The 25,361-nt window shown below is 46.6% G+C and overlaps 1 protein-coding gene across 1 annotated transcript in view; it reads right to left on the bottom strand.

The window, feature by feature from the left end:
* The window catches only part of LOC144128912 (uncharacterized), a 165,169-nt gene extending 153,478 nt beyond the window's left edge, over window positions 1-11,691 (bottom strand). The window contains exon 1 of the mRNA XM_077662704.1: window positions 8,580-11,691. Coding sequence (XP_077518830.1) covers window positions 8,580-9,014 — 435 coding nt within the window. The 5' untranslated portion in view covers window positions 9,015-11,691. The remainder of the gene's footprint in view (window positions 1-8,579) is intronic.
* Window positions 11,692-25,361: the final 13,670 nt, after the last annotated feature.

Below are 25,361 nucleotides of genomic sequence, written 5' to 3'. Positions count from 1 at the left end.
TACTTGAATCGATTTATCTCACTTTTCACCATCGCTGTGATTAGTAGTTTGTCCAAATAATGTTCGTGCTTTTATTTTCGTTTTCTGCGTCCGCCACTAATAACCTTGGACTTAGAGTGGGGCGAAGATTTTAAAATAAACATATTAGGGACAAACATGTGGGATCGTGACTTTAACACAAAAATTGGTTTTATCTGGATTCACAAATTTAATTACAACACCAACTCGAATTACATGTTCCACGTCGGTCCATGATAGATCTTATCGCTACGTAGGTTGTTACTGAAATTTCCAATTCAGGCACAGTTGCTTCCGACGTTAGTGATTACTGTCCTACTTTTCTAACATATCGCATTGATTCACTGTAAAAAAAAAACGTGATAAAGGAATGAGTTTTGTCCAGCGCATGTCAGAAAAAAAAGGTTAAACTTATTCAAGCATGAATTATGAGCCAAAATTGGTTTTACTTGCTAAAAAAACGTGAATGGCGCTATAACAAAATCATAAACTGTTTTGCGTGCATGCTAAGCATTTCTCTTGTTCAACTATTATGCCAACGAAAAAGACTAAGAAGCCCTGCGCCACTCGAAAACACTTAATTATTGAAAATAAAAGCCGCCACTTTCTTTTATTGCGTACCCGTTCAGAACAGGCAGTAAAAGAATTGAAAAGATGAAGGAATCAACTGAACGCAGAGCTTCGGAGAGCGGAATCTGTATACTATGAGCAGCTATTTGCAGATTGCGCTCCACAGCGCCCGGACGCTGCATGGAAAGGAAAAAACACTATTTTGGGTCGCAAAAAAAAAAGTTCTCTTCCAGGTACTATAACACACGAATGCTGTGAATTGAGAGGAATAGCGCTCGATTGTCACCTTAACAATCGTTTTGTAAAAATTGCAATTCCATAAGACTATTCTTCAGACACAAAACAACACAATAGTAAGATAACAACAGTAAGGCGCTATATAAAGAACACATTTAAATAATGCCGATAATGTCTATATTAATTACTTCACAACTTTCTTACATATTTAATTCATTGGGGGGAGTTTAGCGTCTTTCCAAGATAATGAATTTTGCTATGGTTTCCGCGATATTCAAGTGAAGCGACGCAAACCACCCAGTATACTTTTCCGCCTGTGATATTACTCACCTATTATCGTATGTGACATTTATAAGGGACGAAATATTAACATAAAACAAGAAATATTGATGCTTCGGCAATTCCTCATTTGCGTACATTAACGCACATGAATGCGATTTATTATTTCTTCTTACGCCTTTTAATCTTTTTATGCCGTTGTAAGTAAATTCATAGCTACTATCATGTAACTGTTTCACATTATTGCCTCCTTTTGAAACTTCCACTGCTCTCACTATGATGCTTTCCGTCAAGCTTTCGTTTAGCTTTTAGCCCAAAATACAATTCAGTTCTTTTCTGGAAAATAAAGAAGTATTGTGTCGTTTAAAAGCTTTCACTGCGACGGAATACTTTCCGTTTGGGGCGATTCGATTTGACAGTAAAAATGTCCATGGAGTGTTTTCACGGAACAGATATCGGTAAATTGTTTTTCTCTGCGTCGGTAAACAAACACACGTAAAAATGCGGTGGCAGTCAGATCTCTTCAGCAGAGCATTCCCACCCTGACTCAAATTATGCGCCATAGAAGCCTCCCTTACTGCGCAAACAATCTCCCAGATTTCTGGCAGAGCTGGCGATGATCTTCTTCGGACTGCCAGCGAAGCCTAATCAAATATGGTATGCATACGCCATAACGGCGATTTATTCCGTCTCTAGTGTTCGGTGCGATTGATGCTAGGCCTGCCGTGCAGCAAATAAGGAGGGGAGACAAGAAAAGGGTGCCCGTTGCCGCATTTTGCTCTTCATATGCATGGCGTATCGTTGTAAATTCCACTGGGTTGTTCATTAACGCGCCGCAGATTGCAACTTTAATTCTACATAGTGCGGTCATTCGCAAATTCTGGTGACTGCCTACGTTACCTGTATTAAACGTTCAGCGCGGTCCACGCAGACGAAACAGGGAAACGGGAAAGGTAAAGACAGACGTGCGCACGACGAAACGCTAGCAACAAATTTTCCTTATTAATCTTGACCTCAGTAAAACCTTAATAACCTCTCTAGTAACCCCAGAAAACCTTAATAACCTCTCTGTAATTTTTCGGGGGAAAAAAAATTGACTTTTTGAAAACTCCCGGCGCAGACCTTGGTTTGGTTTGTTGGTAGCTTTTTCATGGCTGCTCTCCTACTTTTGCACGTGTTGTACCCAACTACTGTCCAGATGCCCATCCCCTGAAGACACGAAATCTCTACGTGTATAAGTTCCGTGTCGTGTTAATATTAAGCAGTTGTTAGTAGCGCTTCGTCCTGTGCGTGTCTGACTTTTTTTTCCCCTACGCCAGTCCTGCTTTCCAAAACAACCCTACAGGATTTTAGGGTGAAGCACAAACTGGCCTCATTCTGCTCTGCTGACGTCAACTGAGTATTGTTGAACGGAGGATTAAAATTATTCGTTTCCGCCTTAAGACACAAGCGTTATTACGTTGGTAAAAAAGGGCCTGAGCTGTACTCGGCTATTAGGCTTTTAATTACTTGCATGTATTGTAGATCTGTTGGAATAAATTGTGCTTATGATGATGATGATGATGATGATGATGATGATGATGATGATGATGATGATGATGATGATGATGATGATGATGATGATGATGATGATGATGATGATGATGATGATGATGCAACGCACGATTGCAATGCGCACTCGTGCGCCGATCTATCTGGGGCAAGTAGTCGCTCTCCACAGAGCACAGCCAGCGTTATATACCTAAGCAGTGCCCGCTTAGTCGTGGAATCTACGCCATGCCTCCGCATACTTACTTCGGGGCCGTGTATTGGTCGGGCATTCCCAAACTACAGACGATTAATTAGAGCAGATCTTTCCAAACTAGGTTCAGCTAAACTTCGGTCAGAATCGCAGCCCATCCTGGCCTCCGCTACTTGACATGTAACCAGAAGCTATAAGACTACCCACGATTTTCCAGGGAGCAGATAAATCAACGCGTTCAGTTAGCGCTGACCGTCGTGCTCTCAGAGCTACATTATATGACAATAATTTCAGATATTATAATTACTGCATTAGCTCTACCCGACATAACAAAGCAGTACACTGATATAGTCCTATATCAGTACGAGCATTAACAGAGGAATATTGATATGGTAGAGCTAATATAGGGGTTGACCTATAACCGTGCTTGGTTACACAAATAGGAGTAAAGTTTTCCCACATTGTACAGTGCGTTCATGGTAGCAGTTGCTGCTTCACATTGCTAAACTTCCTCTTATTTCGTTTAAGTATCGAAGGCGAACGTAGGCCGAGAGTGACTAACGCGAAGTAGAGGCAGCGTGGAGGCACGGGTACATGGAGGGAATCTCGTTACACTTTCGCAATGCGTAGGGCAGGTTCCAATCAGGAACCTCCCCCTGGTTTAGTGGTGCAATCGCTTTTTGAACAGTTACTGCCCGCATGTGGCATTTTTTTTAGTTCCTTGCTGTTGTTGACGTGGTTTTTATAGCGACAGCTGTTAAGCGCCCGTTCCTGGGTTTCACGTCGTCGTAGTAGTATGTCGTAGTGGTTGGCATAACCGGTGGTTACGTTACCATGGGAACCACTCTGGTGGTGGTTTACCGTGGAAGGACGAAGGTACGGCGAGAGTAAGAAGGCCCGACCAGTACGAAGCTGCCACGGGAACTACATGGAAGGTGGTAATTCTGGAAGGAGTAGAAGGGCTACTCTGGAAGGGGGAGGGTGTAGCGAGAGAGTAAAAAGGCGCCAATGATTGATGGTTACCGTGGAAAGAGAAATGTACATCGTGATAGCGTAAGGCGCAAGCGGAGGGTGGTTGCAACGGGTACCCTAAGGTTAGTTCCCCTGAAAGGAGAAGGAGGAGGTTACGGCAAGAGCGTAGGAATGTGCTGTGTTGTGTTTTATGGCACATAAGCAACTAAGGCCACCATGCGCCAAGCACAAGGCATCGGAAAAGTTTTTGGCTGAATTTTATAGAAACATAAAAGCATATTTGGCGTAGAGGGCCTCAAACGTTAGTGCTATCTAGTGAACAGATAGGGAAGTTTTCAGAAATGGCTACTACTAAAAGCTTTCAAGAGGGTTGGGTAACCTCTGCAGCTATCCTTGGCTGGTCAAGGATCTCGAGGCTCCCGCATAACATATAACATATAAACATAACACATAACATATAATGACCTCAGCCTTCTTCTCAGGGTTGAGAATGTGGCTGAGGTGTATTGAACGTTGAACGGACCAGTGGGTAAAAAACAAAGTTTTTCGAGAAATCCGGTTTCTCTTAAAAAGCTAAAAACACAAGACGTGTCTACGATTCCATTATATTCTAAAAGCAGTGCAGTATGGAAAGGAATGTGTTCGTCATAAAATTTATTAAAGTACTTTTTTCTTTGTTTTTCGAGTTTCACGGAAGAAAATAAGATATGGTTAACGGTAAGTCCATCTCCGCATTTTTCGCAAAGAGGTTTGTCTTGTTTTGTTAGCAGGAAGTTGTGTGTAAGGTGTGTGTGGCCTATTCGGAGACGGCAGAGAATCACTTCCTTGAAACGTTTCTGGTGCAGACATGACTTCAATTCGCCTAAAACCGGCTTAATCAAGTGTAATTTATTATTGACTTCGTTGTTCCAAGACGACTGCCACTTTTCTCTTAATTTACGCTGTACTGAGTTCAGGCAATCTGTAAAATGTATATCAAGTCTTTTTTTATTTATTTGCCACGAGCTTGTGCAGCGCGCAAATCTGCTCTCTCGTTGGCTTTTATTCCGACGTGACTCGGGACCCAGCAGAGTTTTATGTTTTGTCCTCGAGCTGTAGCTGTTGCTATGTTGTGTATGATTTCACCAAGTAGCGGAGTGAATGCGTTTCTATGGTGAAGAGCTGTAAGTAAACTTAAGGAGTCTGTGTAAATTATACTGTTTGTGAGCTTTTCGTTCTTTTACTATGGCTATGCAGACTGCGTAACATTCTGCAGTGAAGATGGGTGCACACTGTGGAAGTCGTACTGTGTCCTCCGAATTCCCTCGCACCACTGCGCTTCCTACGTGAACATCAGTTTTCAAACCATTAGTATAAAAATTTGTAAAGTCACCGTATTTTTCTTGAAGTGCAAAAAAATTCTTGCGTGATATGTTGCTGTGGAGTCTGTTTTTTGTAGAACTGTGCAAGAATAAAATCACAGATTCCAAGAAAATTGTACCACGGAGGTAGTGGATCTCGCCTTTGTGCAACACAAGGTAATATGTGCAGTACGTCGAGATCCTGGCACATATCTTCAAATCGCAAGAGCAGAGGCTTGGTGTCTTGCGGTTTGTTGTTGAATATTATTCTGGAAGGGCCACTCGTTACAAGTGGATAGCAGATGTGTTTTGGTAGAGACCTTATTTTAAGGATATATGAACAAGTCAGAGCCATCCTTCTAACTCCAAAAGGAGGTTCATAAATTTCTACATAAAGGCTAACTATGGCAGATGTTCTGTATGCGCCTCACGAGAGGCGTAGACCTGTGTTGTGCACTGGATCCAACTTTCTCAGATATGACGGTCTTGCTGCCCACTACACAATGCACCCATAATCTAAGGAAAAACGCACCAAAGAGCGGTATATGCGCAGAAGACATGTTCTATCGGATCCCCAATGGTTCCTTGAAAGCACTTTCAATATGTTTAAAGATTGGGAGGCTTTCTTTTTCAGTGTGTTTATGTGGGGCAGAAATGTTAATTTTTTGTCGAATGTTATGCCTAAAAATTGTGTTCTTGTTTTATTGGTAGCATACTTTCATTTGATGTAGGGTGGGGTCATTGTGCGAGCCTCTTTTGAGTGAGAAAAGAACTGCCACTGTTTTTTGTGGGGAGAACTTAAACCCGTTTTTGTCTGCCCAAACCGCTAGCCTGTTTAATGTCAGTTGTATCTGTCTCTCACAGGTTGACAAGCTGGATGATATGCATGCAATCTGAAGGTCATCAACATGTACAGAATGCATGACGGACATTGGAATTATTTTCGATATGAAATTCATTTTTACAATAAAGAGCGTGGTACTCAGAATGCACCCCTGCGGTACCCCGTTTTCTTGAACGAATTTTTCGGAAAGTGTTGAATCCAGGCGTAAATGAAATGAACGTTCCGACAGGAAATCTTTCAGGCAGTTCAGCATCCTTCCGCGGATTCCTAGGTCTGCTAGGTCGCGGAGAATTCCTATCCTCCAGGTAGTGTCGTAAGCCTTTTCCGTGTCAAAAAATACTGCTAGACGGTGTTGCCTGTGTATGAACGCTTCTCGTACCGTGTTTTCAAGGCGCACGAGATGGTCAATTGCCGAGCATCCTTTTTTTAAAGCCGCATTGGTGGATGTCAAGAAGTTCATGGCTTTCGAGGGTAAACATTAACCTGATATTCAACAAACTTTCGAAAGGTTTGGCGAGGCAACTTGTGAGTGCTTGGGTCTGTAGCTAGCAACGGAAGTGGGTGGCTTTCCAGACTTAATGGCACAATAACTGCTTTGTTCTAAGCCTCTGGTATTTTTCCTAGTTTCCATATTTTGTTAAAAAAGTTTAGAAGAACTTCTACTGAGGCTTCTGAATCCCATAATGTATTTCATCAGGGCCGGGTGCTGTCTGTTTACCAGCCGACAGTACTTTATGCATTTCTTCGAGTGTAATTAGGCTATTATATGGCTCATTCGAACCGCCACCTGTTGGGAGCCTTTATTTTTCAGCTATGTTTCTGTGCATTAAAAAAGGCTCTGTGTAATGTGCGGAACTGTAAATTGTAGAAAAATGTTCCACTAGAATGTCTGCCTGTTCTTTAATACTTTTTTGTGTACCTGGGCCTGTGAGAAAATGGATTGTGAAGGGGTAGTAGCTGCCATTTATTTTGTGAACTTGCTCCCACATTTCCTTCCATGTTATTGAACTGTTTATAGATGTTATGTAGTTCTGCCGTGATGTTTTTTTTTTCAGCGCTTCGACGCATATACCTCGCTTTGGCTCTTGCCTTTTTAAAATTTGCAAGGTTTTGATGAGTAGGATACCTACGAAAAATTCCCCATGCTTTATTTTGTTTCCGTTTTGCTTCTTTACATTCTTGTGAGTAGAATGCGTAGGAATGTGTAGCCGAAGGGTGGTTACACATTCATCGTGGTTACACAATTACATGGTTCATCGTGGTAACCACCCACGATGAACCATCCGGAGAGCGGTTACCGTGTAATGAGTAGGGAGAGTGTGACGAGAGCTGAAGAACGTAGCATGGTCCATCTGCGGCACCTGCGGCGGACCTACAGCGGCGGATTGGAGAAGAGAGCTATTCGAAAACCGAACATGTGTGGAAAACAAAAAGAGAGTGTTCTACAACTATACATATATGAAGTCACTCTCGTGCTCTCTACCTCAACATATTGTAAAATATAAATGTCTGAACAGCTGTCACGAAATGTCGCGTTACACGGTGTTAAAACGTCCCGTAAATTTTTTCTCTCCCTAGTTGTACTGGCGCCACGGCTGGTACTTCACCGTTGGTGTGGCGCACCTCGACTGCAGACTCTTTCTTTCTTTCCAGTGAAAGGAGTATGTTCACTGTGGAGAGGAGTCCGGTGACTGACGCCATGTTTGAAACTCCGCTCTCGAATCTACTAGCTATAGCAAAACGAGGGAGAGATGGTGTCGCCAAGCTGAGGAATTGCCGCAGCTGATTGCCACGGTCTCATGACGAAGGAGTGGCGAGATTGCATGCGACAGCATGCTGTATCTTTGATCAACGCATTTTGCTACAGATGATTCTGCGCCCCATCTTTACGCTAAAGCTACTATATTAGCAAAGAGGGTCTGAAAAGCAATCTGTAAGAATTATTTTCATTAGTGCCTTTAATTACTATGAATTTTAACGATTAGGTTGCGACACATGCGTAGTCCACTGTGCCCGTAAAATTTTCGACGTTCGATTGTCGGTAGTGTTTAAAATACCGGAAGGAAAGCCAGGAGAAGTGCCGGCTCTTCCACAGTCTTTAAACGGTATCGCGGTGTCTGGGACAGCGGAGACGACAACGCCAGAATGTTTACTCCGGAGTACCCACAGACTCGCAGAAACCAAGCCGCCACCTGCAGTTCAATCTTCAGACAGCCGAGGACCTCAGAAACTCGGTTCGTTGGCCTTCAATTTTGAGGCTTACATGCTCTCGCTACAGCCGCAACGGACAGATCGCACTCCAGTATTAGCACAGAACTTCTGTTCAGCCGTCCCAAGCGGTGAACGCTTATGAGAATGCCAGTACGGTCGTTACTACACTATTTGCGACTAGACGTCTCAGCCTTTGTCGCACTGAGTTCGCATGCCTCTATACGTGTAGCTTTAAAACACTGAGTGGATGCTCGAGTACGACTCTCTGCCTACGAGCGTGAGCCGCCAGGTGCTGGCCATGCGTGGCTGCCTCGTGTGTGCGAGAGAACAGCAGCCCGCTCTCGCCCAGGAAGGGTGCAGCACTCACCGTGCAGCTGGATCGCCTGCGCTCTTCCCCTTCGGGCACGGACAGCGAGCTGCGCGGCGACGCCCGTGGCGAGGGCCTGGGTGAGACCCGGGGCGACCTGATGGCGGCTCCCGTCGGCGTGGCCACCGTCACGCAGCGCGCCGATCCCAGCGCCGACAGCTGCAGGTCCGAGGGCCCCGCCATGGGCGACACGGGCGTCAGGCTGCCGCGGGGCGACGTGGCGGCGGCGCCGGGCTGCAGGCTGTGTCTCGGGCTGAGCGAAGAGGAGCTGCCGGCCGCCGCAGGAGACCAGGCGGGCACCGCCATCGACTGGCGGCGCGATGAGGGCGACGGGACGCCGGTGACCGCGATGCTCGCACGGCGCAGGTTGGGCTGCGAAGAGCGTCGGCTGCCCTTGCGGTGCAGCATGGTTCCCTTGCGGACCAACATTGACATGGCTTTAAGGCGCGGCTTCGCCTCGCGCTCACACGGGATCAGCAGACCTCAGCCCCGCAGCGGCGGAGGCTGTTCGGCACGTGCGGCCGCCGAGCGCCGGGACGACGGCGCATGGTTCTCGCGTTTACTTCACTTTTTTCCACTCTCCCAGATGACTGTTTCCTTCGTGGGCCTTGACCAACTTTGTGCACGTCTTCCCTTCGCTGCTGCAGTCTTGAGTGCTGCTGCTTCACGATGTCGTCGATTGTGGTCGACGTCACACAGCCTTCTTGGGACTACACTTTTACAGTTATCGAGGTCTTCGTAGAATGCCGAACTAATTTGTCGCACCCCACACGCTTTCCCGTCTCCCTTCCCATGACACGGTGAATGTTTTGCATGAGGGACTCGCCCTCGAAACAGGGAAGTTTTGATTTCTTGCACCAACGGCTAAAGCACTTCAAGAATGGTCCGAATGGTTAGTCTAGGACAAGTTGGAAGCCGTATAGTGTGTAACCGAGGCAAATAAATCGCAAAAATATTTATGTAACGTTACGTTGCGAGAGCTCTTTTCATACCAAAATTTTCAAGTACACGTGAGTTCATGGCTAGAATAATTCTTGAACCAGCGCAATGACTCTTTAATGTCAGGCAACAGTTTATCCTTTCAAGCCACCCAATTTTTCAGGAAAACCTTAGTTTCGGGTAAACTTCAAAGTTAAACTTCAGCCCACCGTCTTCCCCTCTGAATCGAGTATATAGTGTTAACGTACCACAATAAACTTGCGTGAGTTTCTTCTCGCTTTCAAACTTCGCGCATGAGAATTCCAGTTTTTGCTCGAGCCTTGATCAAAAACCTTCTCAAGAAGCATAAAGATCGCATATCAGCAGCCCCACAATGCCGGGCACAAAGTTCACTGGCACCGCCAAAGTTCAGAGGATCAGATTTCCCAGCGAACGACACCGAGATAACTGAAGCGTTCCGTCTTATTCGTCTCGGAGCTCGTTTAGGCGAGCGACGGGGGTATCACTGATGAAATTCTCCTTCCCTGCCAGCGATCCTTTCCTTACGACGCGCCCCTTCTTCGGTAGGCGTAAAGCAAGAACCATTAAACTTTTACGAAGACAAGTTTTCCACTCTCCCCACCCGAACGCTATCAGATTGCTACCTGTACACCTTTTAGCGCATAACTGCGTCCACTAGCAGTCATTACAGCGGCGTACGTTTCGCCACACTTTTCGTGCCCGGTCGATGTCTCCTGCCTTCACCAACTCCGAGATCGGCGCTGACAACTCCGAGCGACAGCCTCACCTGAACCCTTTTATCTTGCGTATTTCCTGTTTCTTTTTTCTTTTTTTCGGCGCGGTGGAATAAGAAATATATATGGATTGTAGCCGGGATAATAAATGGGGCGGGCAGGGCGAAGTCGCTGTCGTCTAGCCCTTTCTACGGGACAGGCGTATTGATTACCTGAAAGGTGTATTACGGCTGAGCGGCGGAAACAGAGCGAAAGTGACCGCGTGAAATGAATTCCAGTGCGAACACATAATGTGCGACGCTATGTCATTTACCGCGACGCGTACACGGGCCGCCCGTAATTGTTCCGCTGAATATCAGGCGTCACAACTAAGGTTCTGCGGTTGGTCTCAAATGTACACGCTGGAGACGGATAATGTTCACTCTGGGGCTACTTTCTTCAAGCGTTTCTCTTTTCCTCAACTCACTAATTCTTAGACTATTTTTTATCTAGCCACGCATTACTTTTATTTAGTAACGGGTGAATTTCGTTCTTTCATCGCTTGTAGCCGTTCGTCAGGCGTAGTTTATGTCACTGGGAATTTCACTGCAGAGTAATGTGAAGCGTGAATTTTGCGCCAATTCACCTGAAGTTCTAAAACATCCGAGGTTAGGTACTGTCCCTCGCGAACAGATGCAACTCGTGCGATTTTGAACTCCGAAGCGTTAGTGGTAAGCGAATATAAGAAAAACCGAATACAAAGTTTTTAACTGTTGAATGCCTTCGTTTCGAACTGGCACCAGTTTTACTAGAGCTCGTGTCTGATTTTCCCCTCAACGAAGTGAAATAAGCTTTAGCATGCAGAAAGTTAACGGTGATTTCGTAATCAAGACCTGAAGTCTTCCCGACACTGTTCCCAACACCGGCGAAAAAAATTTTACCCTTTAAAACTCTGCGGTTAGCAGCGGCGGAGAATCCAACAACGCAGTGCAAACGCGCTTTGTTATGTTCCCTTCCACGCTCGCACTAACAACGCTCGTTCGACAAAACCGTGCAAAACAAGAGAAAGAATCACAGAACGTGTTCCACCGCAAACTCTGTCCACGAGCTCACACACATCCGGCGCGGCCGTCCTCCGTATTGTTCACTCTCAGAAGTTTATCCGCGAAACCGCCGGCGAAGAAACTTGAAGCGCACGAACCACGAGGAAGTTTTCACTTAACTCGGGTACTTTTCGTTTCGGTCTTTCGTATTCAAGTCTCAGACAGATGGAACGATGTTTGACTTCTCCGGGTCACAGCGGCACTTTTCCGATGGTTCGGCGGTGACCGCGGCTGAAGCACGGGCGGTCCCGTATGTTGGGCTACGACGTGCCGAGAAATCCGATGACGGGTCAGGCCGGGGCTCCGAGACCAGGTGCGGAGCCTGCGTCCGCTGCGTCCGCGCGCCCGACAGCATCTGACGGGCGCGAGCGTGCTGTGCTGTACTACTTGTGCGGGGCGATCGAAGTGCAGCCCCCCGGCCGCAAGCGCCGACGACGCTAGCGCTGGGGCGCCACACGGAAACGCGGCGGCCGCCTCTGGCGCTTAGCGCGAGCTGCCAGGTGAGCGCTCGCTGTCCCTTTCCACATGCAAGCACTTTAACGCGCAGGCAAACCAGTCGACCGACTTATTTACTTGGCCGGGAAACTCGCTACAACGATTCAACGACGCTTGGGGAGGATTGTAGTTTATAGGATACGACATGGAATAGAAGAGCTGCAACGCTGTTAACGAGGCAGTTGAAGAGCTACAAGGCGCAGAAGAGAAGTTTGTTACGAGACAAACAACTGCGCTCTATTCTTGCAATATTTTGTACAGTAGCCTAGCCAACTTTGCAGCACTTACTATTTTATAATACATGTGTTACGTCCAGACTTTAATACGCGGCAGCAGTCAGATCCACACAGTAAAAAGACATCGCTCAACTGAGAGCGTGTGCAGCGAAAATTAGTTATTTTTATTTATGGTAAATATAGAAGGACAGATCCTCCAAGTACGATAATTTTAAGAAGGTTTATGCTTTGTCGGGGTTTAACGTCCCGAAGCGACTCAGGCTATGAGGGACGCCGTAGTGAAGGACTTCGGAAATTTCGACCACCATGGGGTTCTTTAACGTGCACTGACATCGCACAGTACGGGGGCCTCTAGAATTCCGCCTCCGTCGAAGTTCGACCGCCGCGGCCGGGATCGAGCCCGCGTCTTTCGCGTCAGCAGCCGAGTGGCAAAACCGCTTAGCCACCGCGGCGGCGTTAATTTTAATAAGTAATAAACAGACTATAACGGTAAGAAAGAAACTTAGCTGTCTAGTATCGCTTCATAATTTCATCTCAGGAAACCTGGAGGCAGACCTTCCCGATTGTGGAAAACTGGCGAACACTACACTTAAGCAGCAAAGAGTAAAAAGGGCGTAAGCATTCATCTAGCGCACTCTTTTTTTACACCTTAGAGCTGCAGCTGTAGATGACACCTTACACTCTCTTTACTCCCATATGGGAGTATTTTTTTAGGGTGTAGAACACGACACATACATGAGCATTCATTAGCCCCAATTTCCGCACGAACCAATGGCCATAAGTTCAATTTTTTCCCGAATACCGCCGCGGAGTGCAATCCCCTTCCTTCCGGTTTATGTAAATCGAAGTAGTTCGTGAACGAGTTGGAGGATATTTTGTGTGGCTTGTAGTATTATTGTAGTGATGAGTTTTGGATTGTATATTACTTTGAGGCTCTTGTGGCTGGTGGTTTTAATGGGTTTTCTATTTTAGTTGTGTGCCCCCTCCTGCCTGAGCCAAATTAATTTATCGCAGTGTGTACAAATAAATAAATGAATAAAAATACGGAGATACCACACGAAGGTTACCGGATGTAGGGCAGCCGTGAGGGCTTCCAGTTTGAAATCATGCATTTCTTTACTTGCGCAATCATTAGTTGCGCATCAGTGGTTTGGAGACGACGACTGAATTAGGATGACTAAGGTTTACTGTAGTTTACACGCTGCATATAATGCGTAGGAAGTGAGGGGCTGCGCATGTGGGCTCGTGTACTTACTATTGATGGCATAAAAGCTACAGAAAAGTGTTGAAGGTATCATAACAAATCCGACAGTATCCTGAAACGACGCTATACAAAACGCGCCTATGTTCCCTCGAAGATGGCTGCCAAAGCAATACCCCATTTGGTGTCTGTTACAGTGCAGGCTAACCTAGATGTTCATGTATGAAGAAAGCCACTCTATCAAGTGACTGCGGCGTCGCCTAGCAAAGGTTATTAAGGGTTGCAACCAAATTTAGTGTCATCGTAAACTTCGTCGGGTCACGAAACTTCTATCCAACGTAAACTCAAAAGCTCCCTGTGCACATACACATATCCCCGTCACATATCTCTTTTATGAACGGCGAGAGAAGCTGGGGATATAATGTCAGTCTATTCATTCATTCATTCATTCATTCATTCATTCATTCATTCATTCATTCAGTGAGTGAGTGAGTGAGTGAGTGGCTAGTAAGCGATTGGGTGAGTGACTGAGTGGTTAGTGAGCGATTGGGTGAGTCAGAGAGCGAGTGAGCGAGTGAGTGGTTAGTGAGCGATTAGGTGAGTGGGTGAGTGAGTGAATGAATGAGTAGTTAGTGAGTGATTAGGTGAGTGAGTGAGTTTACGAGCGAGTGAGAATAAATGAGTGGTTAGTGAGCAATTGGGTGAGTGAGTGATCGAGTGAGTGAGTGAGCGAGTGAGTGAATGAGTGAGTGGGTGAGTGAATGAGTAGTTAGTGAGTGATTAGGGGAGTGAGTGAGTTTATGACCGAGTAGGTGAATAAATGAGTGGTTAGTGAGCGATTGAGTGAGTGAGTGAGTGAGTGAGTTAGTTAGTTAGTTAGTTAGTTAGTTAGTTAGTTAGTTAGTTAGTTAGTTAGTTAGTTAGTTAGTTAGTTAGTTAGTTAGTTATTTAGTTAGTTAGTTAGTTAGTTAGTTAGTTAGTTAGTGACTGAGTGGTTAGTGAGCGATTGATTGAGTGAGTGAGTAACTGAGTGGTTAGTGAACGATTGGGTGAGTGAGTGAGTGAGTGAGTGAGCGAGTGAATGAGTGAGTTAGTGAGTGAGTGAATGAGTAGTTAGTGAGTGATTAGGGGAGTGAGTGAGTTTACGAGCGAGTAGATGAATAAATGAGTGGTTAGTGAGTGATTGCGTGAGTGAGTGAGTGAGTGAGTGAGTGAGTGAGTGAGTGAGTGAGTGAGTGAGTGAGTGAGTGAGTGAGTGAGTGAGTGAGTGAGTGAGTCATACAGAATAGACCACTCCTCTGCACCGTCCACAACAGTGCCCGCAACTGCCGAAGAGCAGGGTGAGGGCGCGCGTGCACGTGACGTGTATGCGGCGCACGAGAAGCACCGAGCAGCTACCCGCTTGCCGTGCTCACGCATGCTAAAGTCGCGTAGTCGATCGAAGATGCTTCGCGCAAGCAGCAAAAAAAGCGCGTAACAAGAAACGAAATGGGGAGAAAATAATACAAACACAAACCGGACCCCCCCCCCCCCCTTGCCAGCTTTTGTTGCTCGCTGTGTTGTGGCTCCGCGAAGAGTGGAGTGATGGCACAGCCAGCTCGCGTCGTTTAGTACCGAGCGTAAACAAACAATAGCTGAGGACGAGACGTAATGCCGTGGTGACAAGCAAGCACGCCGACCGCAGGCGGTGCGCTGCGCTTTTCCCGTTTCGGGATTTTTTTTCTTCTTTCTCTGACGTTTACTCCCGTTCTCCTTACTCGCCCATCACCATCTGTTCTCAGCCATGATTCGGGGCTTTATCTCGGCGCGGACAATTTCGTGAGATTTTCGCGTTGTTGGCGTTGACGATGTTGGGCTAGCGGCCCTTTTGTCCGCTACGCTGTCAAAGTCTAGGAAATTGGTGACGGTGGTGCTGGCGGCCCCTTCCGTTCAGGGATTTCCTCCTGAGATTCTTATTGGTCTGTGTTTGTGCCTTATTTCTGTATGTTTTGTGTGCAAGTCTATATTCGTTTTTCCGCCTTTTAGTATTGCTGAGGCCTTTCGCTTTCAGGCGGCGTCAATTATTTTAATTCTGGGGTAGAAATTGGGGCTGTCTTTTTTTCTTTTTTTGAGTTGAAATGTGGTAGAAATAGTGTGTTCTAGGCAAACCTTTGCGTTTTTTTCATGTTATCGAGAACGTTAACACTTTTCACGTTATTTTTTGTCAAAGAAAATAATTATAGGTTTTCCTTCTCATTCCGGACATGAAATCTGCATTCATTGATTGTTTTTATGACCAACTCATAAAAGGCAAATTTCGTAGTGAAAGTTTTCAAAGGCAGGATCTTTTTTTGCTCCTTTATTATAATTATTTGGCCACGTGCAATACCATCCCAAACTGCAGAACTCTCAATACTAGAATACTAGACCTGCTTGTCAGTGAACATACTTTCTCAAACACCTCTTTCAAGATCGCAGTGGCCATTTTAAAACAACGCACAACATTGTTGAGATTGATGGCATTAGCGATTGTAGCGCTTGATGCAGGGATAATGTGAAATGACAGGTCAACATCTGCGTACTAGAGCCTCCTCTGGCTTTCTGTGATGTCGTCCTTCAAGCCAATTAACAGCATAGATGGGAATCATTAAATAATCTTTTGTATCCCTATGCTGTCGAATGAGTTCAAGATATTATGTAGGGCCCTTCGTTTTAGGGCAAAAACCGATTTTACCCGATTCTTGTAACCCGGGCATATTTCCTACAGATCGGGATAAACCCAATTTCTCCAAGAAAATGAGCCTTCTGGACGATGCTGGTATTCAAGTTCACAAAGCTGAAGACACCGCAAAAAAACATGCCCAATAATTTTGGACAAAAGAATTTTTGAGCGGGAACCGTTTATGAACACAATTCTTTTATATAATGCAAGGTTTCTCTATAACAATCAATACATCCACAGATCACCCGACGGCAGTCTTGCATTTTTCTAGCGATAGCTACATTACGGCAGGATTTCGAGCCTTCAGAGGGGCGGCGCTGCCACTCTGTGGTGGTACTGCCACCCTTTGGCGGCACTGCCACCCTGTAGTCAAGAGTTTGACGAAACGTCGTCTGGTCAGGTAGAGGCATAATAAAAACATAGGGTCACTGACCAAGTCAAAATTTTAAAGAAACGTATTGACGTTTGAACAAGGAACAAGGAAGCCGTAGGGCTTCCGAAACGTCAATACGTTTCTTTAAAATTTTGACTTGGTCAGTGACCCTATGTTTTTATTACACTGCCACCCTGTGGCTCCGCCGCCACGCTGTCATGTGGTTGGTTACGTGGTGCGGAGCAGCTGCCGGCGGCGCGGCGCAGTGGCTGATCACGTGGTTGGTCACGTGACCAAGTTCCACCCGACCAGCCTCGGCTTCGGGAGGTGGTGGGTTCGACTCCCACTGCCGCCGGTTACCCACCGGTCATGCTGTAATGGGTACATGCCATTCCCCGGCCTGGTGCTCGGCTTTCTAGGGTGCGTGGTATGGGAAAGGAGACCGCAGCCGTGTCCCAGTGGGTTGGGCGCCCGTCTGTAGCTATCGGCCAGCTGTAGCTATCGTGTCACTCCAGGTTCCACCAAAGCTAAACCACCGCCAATTTTTTTTTCTATTAACGCTTTTGCTTTCGTCTAAAGCGTTCCCCATTGGTTTCCTATGGCAGTCTTAACTGTTCTATGCGATCGATGGAAACGCTTTAAAAGAATAAAAAAAAAGATTTTGCTGCATATCAAAAGAATGAACCACTACCTTCAATATTTTACAATTTTTCAATTTTCCAAAATTTTGTCCTAGAATGTTGGACATGTGTGGATACCTAGCCTGCTATAAGGTGTCCAGGCCGTCTCACTTAAGTGACGCCACTCAGGCGTGCAGAGACCTTGCTAGTCTGAGTGGTGTTGCTTCGATCGCCCAACCGTTCCATTTTCACCACGCATGGGTGTTGCCGTCTCTTAATCATGCACGGGACAGGGTCGTCAACTTTTCCTCTCTCTCCCTCTCTCTCCTTCTCTCCCGTCTTCTGTATTTATCTGGTGCCATGCAGGGTGCGTTCGAAGCCACTAGTCTCGTGTAATCCGCGCACATGCTCCCGAACTCTGCCATTCAAGTTCTTCGTAGGTGCGTTCAATAACCAAAATCAATATCATTTGTGAGCCTCCTGTGTGGTCGCCTACGTATGCGTCAGAAAAAAATTCAAATAGAGAAAATAATATCGGCGCTTTTTTATATCCGAAGAATGAGTCATTTCGGGTCCGACAAACAGCTCCTATATAGCTCAGAAGCGCCACGAAGGATCGGCAGCGTTCGGGCTATGAGGGAAGAGCTGTGTGCTCAAGTTGTGCTTACAAAACTCGATCAATGGTGTGGCGCAGGCATTTCGATGCGCGCAGGGCAGTGACCGCTCCTAGCCTTCGTAGATGCTTCTGCCTACGTGTGGGAACGTCTTGAACACCTGTCTCTGCAGCGTTTTCGTCTCATTGCATAACCCGGCCACCGACGCTCTCTCGCCCCTGTGCCAGCAAGCAGGTCAACGATTTGATCGAACCTTTCTGCGGGCCGCACCCAAGTGTGTTTGTGTTCCCACGCCTTTCGAAAGTTCGAACTCTTCAAGTCTGCTGTTAGTCTATTGATTACAGCCATTCCTAAAGGGAGTAAAGACACGAGGCATGAAAGTGCAACGTTAGCGAAAATTTACGCTCATACATCACTTCCCTCACACCATTTAAGATATTAAACAATGTCCTCAAACTTGGTCATGTTCCATATGGTCACCCGTGAAGCTTGTGAGGCCCAAAGAAAAGAATTGTAGGGTTTTAGCGTAGAGAACCCAGGTAGACGTGCAAAAGCATGTGTTAGCCTGATTATCGCATGGTTTTGCTTTGCTGGGTAACGATGGAAAACTTAAGTATTGGTGGAGCCCTTATAGTTCAAAATTTCAGAGGGGGGCTGGCTACTGGTCGTGGGTGGTGGCCGGCAGCCCATGTTTGACAACGACCTTCTCCGCCCACTGCGCCAGCCTCAGCTGCGAGGCCGGGTCGCAGCTAGAGAACACGGCCTCCCACCCCTCAGAGTCCGCGAGGGCCGATTGGGCCGGTGGTTGCAGTTGAGGTTGAGGTTGAGGTTGAGGTGTTGAATGCTACAGGTGGGGTTAGCCTTGCTTTATCTGCCGGCAATTGCTCCACCGCAGCGTCCCTTCGATATTAACAATGCCGCATCTACCCCGCTAAGCGCACACTCTCTTATAATAGCACACATTCTCTCCTGCAGTCACCATCTATGCACACAATCAATCCACACAGTTCACATCACAGTCCACTCCAGAAGTCACCATCTATGCACATATTCAGCCACAGTAGAACATAGGCCATTGTAGTGCCACACTGCATACACACATTCACTCACAGTACAAAGTAGTCCACTCCGGAAGACACCATCTACGCACACACTCAATCACAGTAGGCCATAGTCCGTTCCTGCTGTCACCATTTAAAAACAAGATCCGTGTTCTGCAGAAATGTTAAAAGAAGGCGCGCAGCCTCCCTTCTGCATGTCTGGTTTCCACTCGGGTAGACAATGTCCTGAACTGTGCTGTGATGGGTTCCTGTCTTCTTGAAGGAAGCGAACATCACATGCCTTTCCGCGTTGTACTCTGGGCAGTTGTCGGCAGATGAACATAATGTGGTCGAATGTGGCTCTCGGGGCCCAACAGAGGGAACATTCGGGGGTGTGAGTAGAATGGTAGAAAAGCTCAAGTAGCGCTGGGGTGGAAAAGGTTCAAGCTTGGAGTTGTCGCCATGTCGTCTGTTGTTGTTTTGTCAGGGATGTGTGTAACGGGGGGTAAAGTAGACGTTCTTCGTGGTAGTGTAGCGTGATGTCGTGATATGTGATCAGCCGGTCTCTCGCGCTGCCTCGGTCTTCGGTAGGCGCCGCTCGGTTTACGTACGCTTGAGCAGCGGAATGGGCCGCTTCGTTACCGGGATTGCCCGAATGGCCGGTACCCAGACCATTTGGATGGAGCGATGTGGTTGGGAGTTGGAGGTGAGAGTTTTATAGGCGGCAGAATGGATCTGCCCGCGGAAAAAAATTTTGAGTAGCCAATTTGGAATCGCTCAATATGAGAGTGGCAGTGGAAGACGATATCGCTAGCGCGATGGCTGCTTATTCGGCTTCTATCGAGGTGTTTCCCCTGATCTAGCCTGATGTCGTGTGTTGTCGGCTGTTGGAGAGTACGCAGAGGGCGTAAACTTCGAGTTGGGAGTACTCAGACTACGTCAGGCACGTTTTCATGTGCTTTATGCAAGGCGCGGGGGTGGGCTGCCTGTCGAACCTGGTGGTGGACTGGATGCATGGTTTTAGGTAGGCGGTGAATAGTGAGGTGGTTCCTAACGAATTGCGGAACCTTATGGGAGTTAATGGGAGGTGGACCGATTGGTCGGAGCTGGAGTGAGGCGTCCAGTGGTATCGGAAGACAGTCTGTATATCTAGACTATGCGGTGTGCTTTGCTGGTCGGCGGCATGTCTGGCGGTGAGATTAGGCTCAGGTTAAGCTCTGATCGACGTTAAGCTGATAAGATCTGTTCGCGCCGCACATGAAAGTTCATGAAGATGACAGTGTGCAATGCACTGCGCGAAAGTGTATTGCAGTTTAGCACGAGACGAGATCGGCTGCAGCGATAGCATAGCACTCTAGTACAGTGGCGAGCGCAGCTGATCTGTTCGCGCCGCCGCGGGTTCGAATGCCATTTGCGGCAATATTAATTTTATTTCTTTAAGGTCAGTGTCAAGGCTCCAGCGATGGCCCGGCTTTTTCAGCTTTTGCCGTGAAGTTTAGGTTTCGACCTAAAAAAACATCTAATTTATTGCGCACCCAGGTCTTGATTCTGTACTTGGGGATATTAGACAGGCTCCATACTGCAGTTTTAAAGCAGTAATTGAAGCCTATAAATGAAACTTTTTCCATGATTTAACACAAGCATGTTAAAAAAAATGAAAGCAAAAAAAATTCTATCTATTTGGTGTTATAATTCTTCAGTTTGAATTTTTTTCCTCACGGCCCTGCCGTACTACTTATTGTATAGTTTCATATTTTGTGCACAATTATTTTGCTCTAGCGCAATATTTGATGCCCCATGTCCGACATCGCTGCTTTGTATCTGTGCAGCTAAAAAAGTTAATTCGACACTGCTGTTGCGTTATGCATACCGCCGGCGTAACCGACGATGTGACATGCCCTCTTTGGGCATAAAAACTGTGCATGCAAAAGTATACTTGTCCTAGATTATGTCGATAACAACAACGAAACGGACGAAAAGAAATGCAGCCATAAAGGACCACGTATGAGAAAACTTGCGCGGCATTTTTAGAACTTGGTAAGAATTAAGCACTGCATTGGGGAGCCTGCGTAGGAGTCGTTCTCAGCACTGTGCAGTATTTCCCGACCGCCGAGAAAAGGCAGAGGACATATAAAGAGGGACGCGCTTTTGGAGCTTAATGGTTGTTGTTACAATCCTGAGCGGTTAGCAGCAGCTGCCTCCTTCGCCCTGGCTGTAAGGGCCTTAAGCTGGCGCTGTTCGCCAGTGGAGTAAAAGAAAACGAAAGCTGAGAAGAAAGTGGAGAGGGAAACGGCGGGCGCTGCCGATATCGGAAGCGATGGTGTCGCCGCGCGAAACGTACGCCTTGTCGCTTTCGCAACGGCCTCTCATTACGTCCGGGAAGTCGAGAGCGCTCGGAAACCAAGGAACGAAAATGGAACGTCTTTATCTCATTGCGGTAAAAAAGAATGAAAGTTCTTGCGGTGAGCCCGACGGTTTATTGAAACGCTTCAAAACCCTCTTTTCCCTCCCTTCCACCGACCATAAAAAATGAAGTTGCCGGGCATCGCATGTCTTGCTCTTTCTGGAACAATGAGGAGGAGGAACGCTGTCTTCTGAGCAAGCCTTTCGCAAGCCTGCTTCTTCCACCAAAGAGAGCACGTAGGAGTCGAACAACTCGGTTAAAGAAGAGGAAAGGTCCCTATCGGGAACGGCGCTCCAGCTCCAGCTATGCCTGCCTCCCAATTGCTTCCCTTCGGAAAGGCGAACGCCGCAGCCTCGTCCGCGTACGCCGAAACGACTCCGCGAAGGGGTGAATTATGCAGGCATTTCGAATGAGGATTACTACCAGCCGGAGACCTCATGAAGACAAATTGCGGCTTCCCTATACTGCAACGCGTGGTACAACCGGTACAGCATCTCCGTGCCGGACGAGCATCAGGCTTATCCCCTCTTTCCTGCGCGCAACGACCGAGCACACCCTTCCCTCCAACGCTGCGTCTCGGGGCCCCTTCGGCGTCTATGCAGCAGCGCTGGCAGCGTCAGCTTCGAGAGGTAAAAAGGGATGTGAGAAGAGGCGTGAGGATTCACCACTAAGTAGCCAGCTGCGCACCTCCCAGAATCGTTCAGAATCACAATCCGCGCGCGCCCTGCCGTCTCTCCTGCTCGTCTGGGAAACGTAATCCGACCCTGCGCCGTATGTCGGTTAGCAGTGCAGTGCTTCCCACTTCTCAATTGCCTAATTCCTTTCCTTTTATTTCACCTTTTTTGTTAACGTCATGCTTCCTACCACTAACCCTTCTCTTTTTTTCTGCTTCCTCGGAGGATATATGGAGAGGGGAGGCCAGGTTAACGACGACGCTAGGCAGCGCCGAAGAGAAGCGGGCGCAGACTGCACCTGACCTCGTTAGGACCAGTTGGCAAGCGGAGTTAGGGGCATATATTCCCGCCTCAACTAATTGTGTGCAGCGTCGCCAAAGCTAGAATCGCCCCTCGAAATAAGCTGCATAGAGTGTGTACGCATCCTACAAGATTCGAGCAACTTTGCAGGAATACGTAGCCTGCCTTTGTCACCAGCACTCTCATTTTTGCTAAGACGCCTGTAAAACCCACTGGTTAGCATGTCAGGCGTGTTGTTTAGCGTATAAGCCGCAAGATATAGTTGTCCAATATGGTATAATATGGCGCTCCAAACTTCGCTCTGCTCTGCTCAGCTCAGCGCACGGAGAGGACACCGCCTCTTAGCGCTAGCAACTTTTTCTGTGTTGCACGAAATAAGCTACGAGAAGCTGTACTGGCTCCATAAATGCATGCGCGCACGTGTATCAGGGAAGTTTCAGTTATTGCAGGGAATAAAGAGAAAGTGATACGCTGCATCTCCGGCTGGGCATAAATTCAAGCGACTGAAGAAAAAAAAAACGCGTGGTTTGAGCAACTGTACTTTGGAATACATCGTGATGCGTGGTGTTCCTTGAACTTACAGACGCACGTACAAATGGAGCCTCTAATACGCCCCAACGAATATTTAAGCATTTATTTTTCTTTTTTCTTTTTGCTCTTGTTAAGAAGTGGCGTTTCCTGACGAGAAGGAGCGAAAAAGAAACTCCATCGGCCTCGCCCTGAGCTAGCAGTGTTCATCACGGCGTAGCATATAATCAAGGCGGAAAGCTGGGCTAGTTGGTGTTTCATCATGAATTAAAAGACTAGCGCATATAACAAAGACACAGACAAAGAAGTAGACAGGACGAGCGCTCGTCCTGTCTACTTCTTTGTCTGTGTCTTTGTTATATGCGCTAGTCTTTTAATTCATGTAGCATATAACTACAAAGCAGTGACCACGCTGTGCAATATAACCAAAAAAATAATCGGCTCTGGAAAGGATGAAAGAGACCCTTCAAAAGCACTGGTTTGCTAAACAGCAGTCTAGATGGCAACACAGGAACTGCATTAGCTTTATATTTATTCGGTCTCCACGGTATTATTTTCTGTGCGCAAGCTAAATTGCTGCCGTTAAGAAATTTTGTCAGCTTAAATATATGCAGAGCTTTAAGGTAACCCTAATCAGAGCAAGTCGTCGATGTGCCGGAGACCACCCTCTTTCCTTGATCGAATCGGCGTAGAATGAAGAGTTATCATTTAATATATGATCCGGAGTACCCGGAGTGCGATGTCAGTGCACAGTAAAGATCCCCAGGTGGTCGAAATTAATCCGGAAACCTCCACTACGACACCTCTTTCTACTTTTCTTCTTTAACTCCCACCTTCCTCCCGTTCCTTACGGCGCGGTTCAGGTGTTCACCGAGATAAGTGTGACAGTTACTGCGTCATTTCCCTTCCTCAAAAGCAATTTTCAATTTAGAAAAGAATGTGTAGTTGGTCATAAAATTCGCCCATTGGCTGGAGATAAGTGACGTCACCAGAGTGGACGTGACGTCACTTTTGGTAAAGGCATCAACAGTTCTTAATGCCATCACATCGCTAATGCGTAATGTAATTAGGTGTACCTGGGAATTTTTTTTTTCAGCTGCTACCACGCGTGGGGCGCTCAACCAGGCCCCGCTACCGCCATTGTATGAAATGTTATTTGCTACGTCAGCTGTGATCTCAGTGACGTGAGCCCGAAATTTAAGCATTTTTCCTCTGTGCCTGTCGGCGAAGAAGGCGTTGCGGTTCGTACACTTATCCTTTTCTGGCACAGACATTATCCGCTGTAATGCTCCGGAATGCTAGGACGGACTTCGCATCGAGTTTGTGGAATTGTAATGAGTCAGACAATGTGCGCACTTTTCTGGCTGCCACGCTTTTTTGTGACGTCCTGGCTCCAGACTGATAACAGAATATGTGGAGCTTCACTACTTTGAAGTTGTGCTTTTCGAGTGAACTAGAACACACTTCTCAGAGCAGACGAGGAAAGTGGATGAAAAGCTATACGATATTAACATAGGAGTTGCAGCTGCTGACATTCTTTTATTAGAAGATGCGAAGTTGCAACGTGGGCAGAATGATAAGTCGTGAAAAGAAAAAAATATGAGAAGATGCGTCAGTGATTTAAAAGCGTCTCGAACGCATTACTTTTTTATTGTTACTGTTTTCACCGAAAACATGAAGGTCGCGTCGACACTACCAAGGAAGAGTCCCTCCTGGTTAAATATACAAAAAATTAAAACAAAAACGTCAGAGCCACTCGAAGAACTCAAGATAGAGAAAATAAGCTCTGCGGGAATTCAATTTACATGGAGAGTGACGTAGCTTGTGGCACACTAACCAGCGAGCAATGCTCAAATAGCACGCTCCAATAGCCTTAACGGTTAAGCAAACTAAACAGCTAGAATTCGGTTATGCAGTAAGTTAAGTTACAGTCCAAATTATCTAAACAGTGCGTACCAATAATATGGCACCCGCCCACAAAGCAAAATATCGCATATCTTAGAATCGCTCAAAGGAATGCAATTCGTTTTGTGCACCCGAAGTTTAGCACTGTCGAAGTGTAAGATATCTGGGCGTTTTGGAAGGGTGACGATGACGATGGTGGCAGTGATATCTCAATGCTATTTATTAATCGATATGTCGGTTGGTATTGCCAACTGACGAAAGGTGATGTAATCTATATAGTCAAGCAGGGAAATAAATCAGACTTTATCTCTTTGTAACCTTACGAGAAAACAGCTGAGTGCACTACAGCGTATGAAATTCCCGGCATCTTCGAAATCCCCACCCACAAAATGTCACTCTCTGCAGCCCTTTCCCAAGAGAGACAGTGTATTTACATACGGTTAATTCCTCCATTATATCAACATAGAATTATTTGTAGGGGATTCTTTTTTTCTATACACCACCTTTAAAGCAGCTGTTAAACAGCTATTCAATGACTCTGTTGCATTATTCAGTCTCAGTCAATGGCTTAATTTTGCGACGGTTGTATTTTCCTGCTCTGGTCGAGGCCAGCTTGGCTAAGAGCACCATGGCTAAAGTGTTGGCTCCAACGCCATTTTTTTTTTCAAGCATTTCACCCCAAAGAAGCCAAGCATCAGGCCAGGGAAAAGCTTCCACCCATTTGATATCACCTGGGCGCCCGACAACACTGAGAATGAAGACAAAAATGTGTTGGTGCTCTTCAAATACTCTGATATTACGCAGCGGAGGCCATACATAGTGCCACGGCAATCATCAGAAAGCCACAAGTCGTTGGAAGAATTTGCAGAGATACGAAAAGGTTCCTTTTATAGCACGCGGTCTTGAGGCGCTCTTCGGAAAAGCTGCAAAGGAGTT

The sequence above is a fragment of the Amblyomma americanum genome, chromosome 4 (assembly GCF_052857255.1).
Source record: "Amblyomma americanum isolate KBUSLIRL-KWMA chromosome 4, ASM5285725v1, whole genome shotgun sequence".
Classification (NCBI taxonomy): domain Eukaryota; kingdom Metazoa; phylum Arthropoda; class Arachnida; order Ixodida; family Ixodidae; genus Amblyomma; species Amblyomma americanum.
The sequence above is the reverse complement of the archived record's forward strand: the minus strand, read 5'-3'. Positions and strand labels throughout refer to the sequence as shown.